The sequence below is a fragment of the Petromyzon marinus genome, chromosome 84 (genome assembly GCF_048934315.1).
Source record: "Petromyzon marinus isolate PM22_M1 ecotype Great Lakes invasive population chromosome 84, UKy_Petmar_22M1.pri1.0, whole genome shotgun sequence".
NCBI lineage: Eukaryota > Metazoa > Chordata > Hyperoartia > Petromyzontiformes > Petromyzontidae > Petromyzon > Petromyzon marinus.
This window is the reverse complement of record NC_133749.1, coordinates 1,365,096-1,373,393: the sequence shown is the minus strand read 5'-3', so window position 1 is coordinate 1,373,393 and position 8,298 is coordinate 1,365,096. Positions and strand designations below refer to the sequence as shown.

General features: G+C 55.9%; 1 protein-coding gene across 1 annotated transcript in view; it reads left to right on the top strand.

Moving 5' to 3' along the window:
- LOC142907891 (prostaglandin E synthase-like) overlaps nt 1-8,278 on the top strand; it is a 10,768-nt gene extending 2,490 nt beyond the window's left edge. Inside the window, exons 2-3 of the mRNA XM_076057796.1 lie at nt 1,357-1,464; nt 7,852-8,278. Coding sequence (XP_075913911.1) covers nt 1,357-1,464; nt 7,852-8,111 — 368 coding nt within the window. The 3' untranslated portion in view covers nt 8,112-8,278. The remainder of the gene's footprint in view (nt 1-1,356; nt 1,465-7,851) is intronic.
- Nucleotides 8,279-8,298: the final 20 nt, after the last annotated feature.

Here is an 8,298-nt window from a genome sequence, read left to right as displayed (position 1 = left end):
TCTGTGGGTCTCTATGAATGAGTCTATGGGTCTCTATGAGTGTGAGTCTATGAGTCTCTATGAGTGAGTCTATGAGTCTCTATGAGTGTGAATCTATGGCTCTCTATGAGTGAGTCTGTGGCTCTCTATGAGTGAGTCTGTGGGTCTCTATGAGAGTGAGTCTGTGGGTCTCTATGAGTGTAAGTCTGTGGGTCTCTATTAGTGAGTCTGTAGGTCTCTATGAGTGAGTCTATGGCTCTCTATGAGTGTGAGTCTGTGGGTCTCTATGAGTGAGTCTGTGGGTCTCTATGTGAGTGAGTCCATGAGTCTCTATGAATGAGTCTATGGGTCTCTATGAGTGTGAGTCTATGGGTCTCTATGGGTGAGTCTATGAGTCTCTATGGGTGAGTCTATGGGTCTCTATGAGTGTGAGTCTATGGGTCTCTATGAGTGTGAGTCTATGAGTCTTTATGAATGAGTCTGTGGGTCTCTATGAGTGTGAGTCTATGGCTCTCTATGATAGTGAGTCTGGGTCTCTATGAGTGTGAGTCTATGAGTCTCTATGAGTGAGTCTATGGGTCTCTATGAGTGTGAGTCTATGGCTCTCTATGAATGAGTCTATGGGTCTCTATGTGAGTGAGTCTGTGGGTCTCTATGAATGAGTTTATGGGTCTCTATGGGAGTGATTCTGTGGGTCTCTATGAGTGTGAGTCTATGAGTCTCTATGAGTGTGAGTCTATGGGTCTCTATGAGAGTGAGTCTGTGGGTCTCTATGAATGAGTCTATGGGTCTCTATGAGTGTGAGTCTATGAGTCTCTATGAGTGAGTCTGTGGGTCTCTATGAGTGTGAGTCTATGAGTCTCTATGAATGAGTCTATGGGTCTCTATGAGTGAGTCTATGGGTCTCTTGAGTGTGATTCTGTGGGTCTCTATGAGTGAGTCTATGGGTCTCTATGGGAGAGTCTATGGGTCTCTATGAGTGTGAGTCTATGGGTCTCTATGAGTGTGAGTCTATGGGTCTCTATGAGTGAGTCTATGGCTCTCTATGAGTGTGAGTCTATGGGTCTCTATGAGTGTGAGTCTATGGGTCTCTATGGGGAGAGTCTATGGGTCTCTATGAGTGAGTCTATGGGTCTCTATGAATGAGTCTGTGGGTCTCTATGAGTGTGAGTCTGTGGGTCTCTATGAGTGTGAGTCTATGAGTCTCTATGAATGAGTCTATGGGTCTCTATGAATGAGTCTGTGGGTCTCTATGAGTGTGAGTCTATGAGTCTCTATGAGTGAGTCTATGAGTCTCTATGAGTGAGTCTGTGGGTCTCTATGAGCGAGCCTATGAGTCTCTATGAGAGTGAGTCTGTGGGTCTCTATGAGTGTGAGTCTATGAGTCTCTGTGCCTCTCTCATCCCCAGGCGTTCGCCAATGTTGAGGACGCGATGCGTCACGGCGGAATTCAATTCTGTCGCTCGCACCCATACGTGGAGCGTTGCCTTCGGTGAGGCGGGGGGTGGGGGGGGTGGGGGGGGGTGGGTGGGGGGGGGTGTGGGGGGGGTGAGTGTGGGAGGGGTGAGTGAGTTTGAGTGGGGGGTGGAGGGGGGTGTGAGTGAGTTTGAGTGGGGGGTGAGTGAGTTGAGTGAGTGAGTTTGAGTGGGTGAGTTGTGGGTGGAGAGTGGGGGGTGAGTGAGTTTGAGTGGGGGGTGAGTGAGTGAGTTTGAGTGGGTGAGTTGTGGGTGGAGAGTGGGGGTGAGTGAGTTTGAGTGGGGGGTGAGTGAGTGAGTTTGAGTGGGTGAGTTGTGGGTGGAGAGTGGGGGGTGAGTGAGTTTGAGTGGGGGGTGAGTGAGTTTGAGTGGGGGGTGAGTGAGTTTGAGTGGGGGGTGAGTGAGTTTGAGTGGGGGGTGAGTGAGTTTGAGTGGGGGGTGAGTGAGTTTGAGTGGGGGGGTGAGTGAGTTTGAGTGGGGGGTGAGTGAGTTTGAGTGGGGGGTGAGTTTGAGTGGGGGGGTGAGTGAGTTTGAGTGGGGGGTGAGTGAGTTTGAGTGGGGGGTGAGTGAGTTTGAGTGGGGGGGTGAGTGAGTTTGAGTGGGGGGGTGAGTGAGTTTGAGTGTGGGGGGTGAGTGAGTTTGAGTGGGGGGTGAGTGAGTTTGAGTGGGGGGGTGAGTGAGTTTGAGTGGGGGGTGAGTGAGTTTGTGTGGGGGGGTGAGTGAGTTTGAGTGGGGGGTGAGTGAGTTTGAGTGGGGGGTGAGTGAGTTTGAGTGGGGGGTGAGTGAGTTTGAGTGGGGGGTGAGTGAGTTTGAGTGGGGGGTGAGTGAGTTTGAGTGGGGGGTGAGTGGAGTTTGAGTGGGGGGTGAGTGAGTTTGAGTGGGGGGTGAGTGAGTTTGAGTAGGGGGTGAGTGAGTTTGAGTGGGGGGTGAGTGAGTTTGAGTGGGGGGTGAGTGAGTTTGAGTGGGGGGTGAGTGAGTTTGAGTAGGGGGTGAGTGAGTTTGAGTGGGGGGTGAGTGAGTTTGAGTGGGGGGTGAGTGAGTTTGAGTGGGGGGTGAGTGAGTTTGAGTGGGGGGTGAGTGAGTGAGTTTGAGTGGGGGGTGAGTGAGTTTGAGTGGGGGGGTGAGTGAGTTTGAGTGGGGGGTGAGTGAGTTTGAGTGGGGGGTGAGTGAGTTTGAGTGGGGGGGTGAGTGAGTTTGAGTGGGGGGTGAGTGAGTTTGAGTGGGGGGTGGTGAGTGAGTTTGAGTGGGGGGTGAGTGAGTTTGAGTGGGGGGTGGTGAGTGAGTTTGAGTGGGGGGTGAGTGAGTTTGAGTGGGGGGTGAGTGAGTTTGAGTGGGGGGGTGAGTGAGTTTGAGTGGGGGGTGAGTGAGTTTGAGTGGGGGGTGAGTGAGTTTGAGTGGGGGGTGAGTGAGTTTGAGTGGGGGGTGAGTGAGTTTGAGTGGGGGGTGGTGAGTGAGTTTGAGTGGGGGGTGAGTGAGTTTGAGTGGGGGGTGAGTGAGTTTGAGTGGGGGGTGAGTGAGTTTGAGTGGGGGGTGAGTGAGTTTGAGTGGGGGGTGAGTGAGTTTGAGTGGGGGGTGAGTGAGTTTGAGTGGGGGGGTGAGTGAGTTTGAGTGGGGGGTGAGTGAGTTTGAGTGGGGGGTGAGTGAGTTTGAGTGAGGGGTGAGTGAGTTTGAGTTGAGGGGTGAGTGAGTTGAGTGGGGGGTGAGTGAGTTTGAGTGGGGGGTGAGTGAGTTTGTGGGGGGGTGAGTGAGTTTGAGTGGGGGGTGAGTGAGTTTGAGTGAGGGGGTGAGTGAGTTTGAGTGGGGGGTGAGTGAGTTTGAGTGGGGGGTGAGTGAGTTTGAGTGGGGTGTGAGTGAAGTTTGAGTGGGGGGGTGAGTGAGTTTGAGTGGGGGGTGAGTGAGTTTGAGTGGGGGGGTGAGTGAGTTTGAGTGGGGGTGAGTGAGTTTGAGTGGGGGGTGAGTGTGTTTGAGTGGGGGGTGAGTGAGTTTGAGTGGGGGGTGAGTGAGTTTGAGTGGGGGGGGTGAGTGAGTTTGAGTGGGGGGGTGAGTGAGTTTGGGTGGGGGGTGAGTGAGGTTGAGTGGGGGGGTGAGTGAGGTTGAGTGGGGGGTGAGTTGTGGGTGGAGGGGTGAGTGAGTGAGTTTGAGTGGGGGGTGAGTGAGTTTGAGTGGGGGGTGAGTGGAGTTTGAGTGGGGGAGTGAGTGAGTTTGAGTGGGGGGTGAGTGAGTTTGAGTGAGGGGTGAGTGAGTTTGAGTGGGGGGTGAGTGAGTTTGAGTGGGGGGTGAGTGAGTTTGAGTGGGGGGGTGAGTGAGTTTGAGTGGGGGGTGAGTGAGTTTGTGTGGGGGGTGAGTGAGTTTGAGTGGGGGGTGAGTGAGTTTGAGTGGGGGGTGAGTGAGTTTGAGTGGGGGGTGAGTGAGTTTGAGTGGGGGGTGAGTGAGTGAGTTTGAGTGGGGGGGTGAGTGAGTTTGAGTGGGGGGTGAGTGAGTTTGAGTGTGGGGGGTGAGTGAGTTTGAGTGGGGGGTGAGTGAGTTTGAGTGGGGGGTGAGTGAGTTTGTGTGGGGGGTGAGTGAGTTTGAGTGGGGGGTGAGTGAGTTTGAGTGGGGGGTGAGTGAGTGAGTTTGAGTGGGGGGTGAGTGAGTTTGAGTGGGGGGTGAGTGAGGTTGAGTGGGGGGTGAGTGAGTGAGTTTGAGTGGGTGAGTTGTGGGTGGAGAGTGGGGGGTGAGTGAGTTTGAGTGGGGGGTGAGTGAGTTTGAGTGGGGGGTGAGTGAGTTTGAGTGGGGGGTGAGTGAGTTGAGTGGGGGGAGTGAGTTTGAGTGGGGGGGTGAGTGAGTTTGAGTAGGCGGTGAGTGAGTTTTAGTGGGGGGGTGAGTGAGTTTGAGTGGGGGGGTGAGTGAGTTTGAGTGGGGGGTAGTGAGTTTGAGTGGTGAGTGAGTTTGAGTGGGGGAGTGAGTTTTAGTGGGGGGGTGAGTGAGTTTGAGTGGGGGTGAGTGAGTTTGAGTGGGGGGTGAGTGAGTTTGAGTGGGGGGGTGAGTGAGTTTGAGTTGGGGGGGGAGTGAGTTTGAGTGGGGGGTGAGTGAGTTTTAGTGGGGGGGTGAGTGAGTTTGAGTGGGGGGGTGAGTGAGTTTGAGTGGGGGGTGAGTGAGTTTGAGTGGGGGGTGAGTGAGTTTGAGTGGGGGGTGAGTGAGTTTGAGTGGGGGGTGAGTGAGTTTGAGTGGGGGGAGTGAGTTTGAGTGGGGGTGGAGGGGGGGTGAGTGAGTTTGAGTGGGGGGTGAGTGAGTTTGAGTGGGTGAGTTGTGGGTGGAGAGTGGGGGGTGAGTGAGTTTGTGTGGGGGGTGAGTTTGAGTGGTGAGTGAGTTTGAGTGGGGGGGTGAGTGAGTTGAGTGGGGGGTGAGTGAGTTTGAGTGGGGGTGAGTGAGTTTGAGTGGGGGGTGCGTGAGTTTGAGTGGGGGGGTGAGTGAGTTTGAGTGGGGGGTGAGTGAGTTTGAGTGGGGGGTGAGTGAGTTTGAGTGGGGGGTGAGTGAGTTTGAGTGGGGGGTGAGTGAGTTTGAGTGGGGGGTGAGTGAGTTTGAGTGGGGGGTGAGTGAGTTTGTGTGGGTGAGTTGTGGGTGGAGAGTGGGGGGTGAGTGAGTTTGAGTGGGGGGTGAGTGAGTTTGAGTGGGGGGTGAGTGAGTTTGAGTGGGGGGTGAGTGAGTTTGAGTGGGGGGTGAGTGAGTTTGAGTGGGGGGTGAGTGAGTTTGAGTGGGGGGTGAGTGAGTTTGAGTGGGGGGTGAGTGAGTTTGAGTGGGGGGGTGAGTGAGTTTGAGTGGGGGGTGAGTGAGTTTGAGTGGGGGGGTGAGTGAGTGAGTTTGAGTGGGGGGGTGAGTGAGTTTGAGTGGGGGGTGAGTGAGTGAGTTTGAGTGGGGGGGTGAGTGAGTTTGAGTGGGGGGTGAGTGAGTTTGAGTGGGGGGGTGAGTGAGTTTGAGTGGGGGGTGAGTGAGTTTGAGTGGGGGGTGAGTGAGTTTGAGTGGGGGGTGAGTGAGTTTGAGTGGGGGGTGAGTGAGTTTGAGTGGGGGGTGAGTGAGTTTGAGTGGGGGGTGAGTGAGTTTGAGTGGGGGGTGAGTGAGTTTGAGTGGGGGGTGAGTGAGTTTTAGTGGGGGGTGAGTGAGTTTATGTGGGTGAGTGAGTTTGAGTGGGGGGTAAGTGAGTTTGAGTGGGGGGTGAGTGAGTTTGAGTGGGGGGTGAGTGAGTTTGAGTGGGGGGTGAGTGAGTTTGAGTGGGGGGTGAGTGAGTTGTGGGTGGAGAGTGGGGGGTGAGTGAGTTTGAGGGGGGTGAGTTGGTTTGGTGGGGGGTGAGTGAGTTTGAGTGGGGGTGAGTGAGTTTGAGTGGGGTGAGTGAGTTTGAGTGGGGGGTGAGTGAGTTTGAGTGGGGGTGAGTGAGTTTGAGTGGGGGGTGAGTGAGTTTGAGTGTGGGGGGTGAGTGAGTTTGAGTGTGGGGGGTGAGTGAGTTTGAGTGGGGGGTGAGTGAGTTGAGTGTGGGGGGTGAGTGAGTTTGATTGGGGGGTGAGTGAGTTGAGTGGGGGGTGGGTGAGTTTGAGTGGGGGGTGAGTGAGTTTGAGTGGGGGGGTGAGTGAGTTTGAGTGGGGGGTGAGTGAGTTTGAGTGGGGGTGAGTGAGTTTGAGTGGGGGGTGAGTGAGTGAGTTTGAGTGGGTGAGTTGTGGGTGGAGAGTGGGGGTGAGTGAGTTTGAGTGGGGGGTGAGTGAGTTTGAGTGGGGGGTGAGTGAGTTTGAGTGGGGGGTGAGTGAGTTTGAGTGGGGGTGAGTGAGTTTGAGTGGGGGGTGAGTGAGTTTGAGTGGGGGGTGAGTGAGTTTTGAGTGGGGGGTGAGTGAGTTTGAGTGGGGGGTGAGTGAGTTTGAGTGGGGGGTGAGTGAGTTTGAGTGGGGGGTGGAGTGAGTTTGAGTGGGGGGTGAGTGAGTTTGAGTGGGGGGGTGAGTGAGTTTGAGTGGGGGTGAGTGAGTTTGAGTGGGGGGTGAGTGAGTTTGAGTGGGGGGTGAGTGAGTTTGAGTGGGGGGGTGAGTGAGTTTGAGTGGGGGGTGAGTGAGTTTGAGTGGGGGGGTGAGTGAGTTTGAGTGGGGGGTGAGTGAGTTTGAGTGGGGGGTGAGTGAGTTTGAGTGGGGGGGTTGAGTGAGTTTGAGTGGGGGGTGAGTGAGTTTTAGTGGGGGTGGTGAGTGAGTTTGAGTGGGGGTGAGTGAGTTTGAGTGGGGGGGTGAGTGAGTTTGAGTGGGGGGTGAGTGAGTTTGAGTGGGGGGGTGAGTGAGTTTGAGTGGGGGGTGGTGAGTTTGAGTGGGGGGGTGAGTGAGTTTTAGTGGGGGGTGAGTGAGTTTGAGTGGGGGGGTGAGTGAGTTTGAGTGGGGGGGTGTGAGTTTGAGTGGGGGGTGAGTGAGTTTTAGTGGGGGGGTGAGTGAGTTTGAGTGGGGGGTGAGTGAGTTTGAGTGGGGGGTGGTGAGTGTGAGTGGGGGGGTGAGTGAGTTTGAGTGGGGGGTGAGTGAGTTTGAGTGGGGGGGTGAGTGAGTTTGGAGTGGGGGGGTGAGTGAGTTTGAGTGGGGGGTGAGTGAGTTTGAGTGGGGGGTGAGTGAGTTTGAGTGGGGGGTGAGTGAGTTTGAGTGGGGGGTGAGTGAGTTTGAGTGGGGGGGTGAGTGAGTTTGAGTGGGGGGTGAGTGAGTTTTAGTGGGGGGTGGTGAGTGAGTTTGAGTGGGGGGTGAGTGAGTTTGAGTGGGGGGGTGAGTGAGTTTGAGTGGGGGGTGAGTGAGTTTGAGTGGGGGGTGAGTGAGTTTGAGTGGGGGGTGGTGAGTTTGAGTGGGGGGTGAGTGAGTTTTAGTGGGGGGGTGAGTGAGTTTGAGTGGTAGCTAGGGGGTGGTGAGTTTGAGTGGGGGGTGAGTGAGTTTTAGTGGGGGGGTGAGTGAGTTTGAGTGGGGGGTGAGTGAGTTTGAGTGGGGGGGTGAGAGTGTGAGGGATGTGAGTTTGAGTGGGGGGTGAGTGAGTTTGAGTGGGGGTGAGTTTGAGTGGGGGGGAGTGAGTTTGAGTGGGGGGTGAGTGAGTTTTAGTGGGGGGGTAAGTGAGTTTGAGTGGGGGGTGAGTGAGTTTGTGTGGGGGGTGAGTGAGTTTGAGTGGGGGGTGAGTGAGTTTGAGTGGGGGGTGAGTGAGTGAGTTTGAGTGGGGGGTGAGTGAGTTTGAGTGGGGGGGTGAGTGAGTTTGAGTGGGGGGGTGAGTGAGTGAGTGAGTTTGAGTGGGGGGGGTGAGTTGTGGGTGGAGAGTGGGGGGCATTCATAACCAGCTCACTCACTGACACGTCAACTCGTCTCTCTCACCCCCCCACCACCACCACCACCCACCACCCCCCCACCACCACCCCCCCACCCACCACCACCACCACGCGCCCACCGTAACGCCATGGAGAACGTGTTCCCCTTCATCCTGCTGGGCGCACTCTACGTTCTGCTGGCGGGGCCGAGTCCGTCCGTGGCGCGTGCCCACTTCCGCGTGTTTGCTGGTGCGCGCTTTGCTCACCTTGGCGCTTACCTGTTGAGCTGGCCCGCCCCCTCTCGCTCGCTCGCTCACCTGGTGAGCTTACTCACCAATCTCTCCATGGCCGCGCAAGTGCTGTGGGTGGCCGCATCTGAGTGGTGAGTGAGGTGGTGAGTGAGGTGGTGAGTGGTGAGTGAGTGGGTGGTGGTGAGTGAGTGAGTGGGGTGGTGAGTGAGTGAGTGGGTGAGTGAGTGAGGTGGTGAGTGAGGTGGTGAGTGAGTGAGTGGGTGGTGAGTGAGTGAGGTGGTGAGTGAGGTGGTGAGTGAGTGAGTGGGTGGTGAGTGAGTGA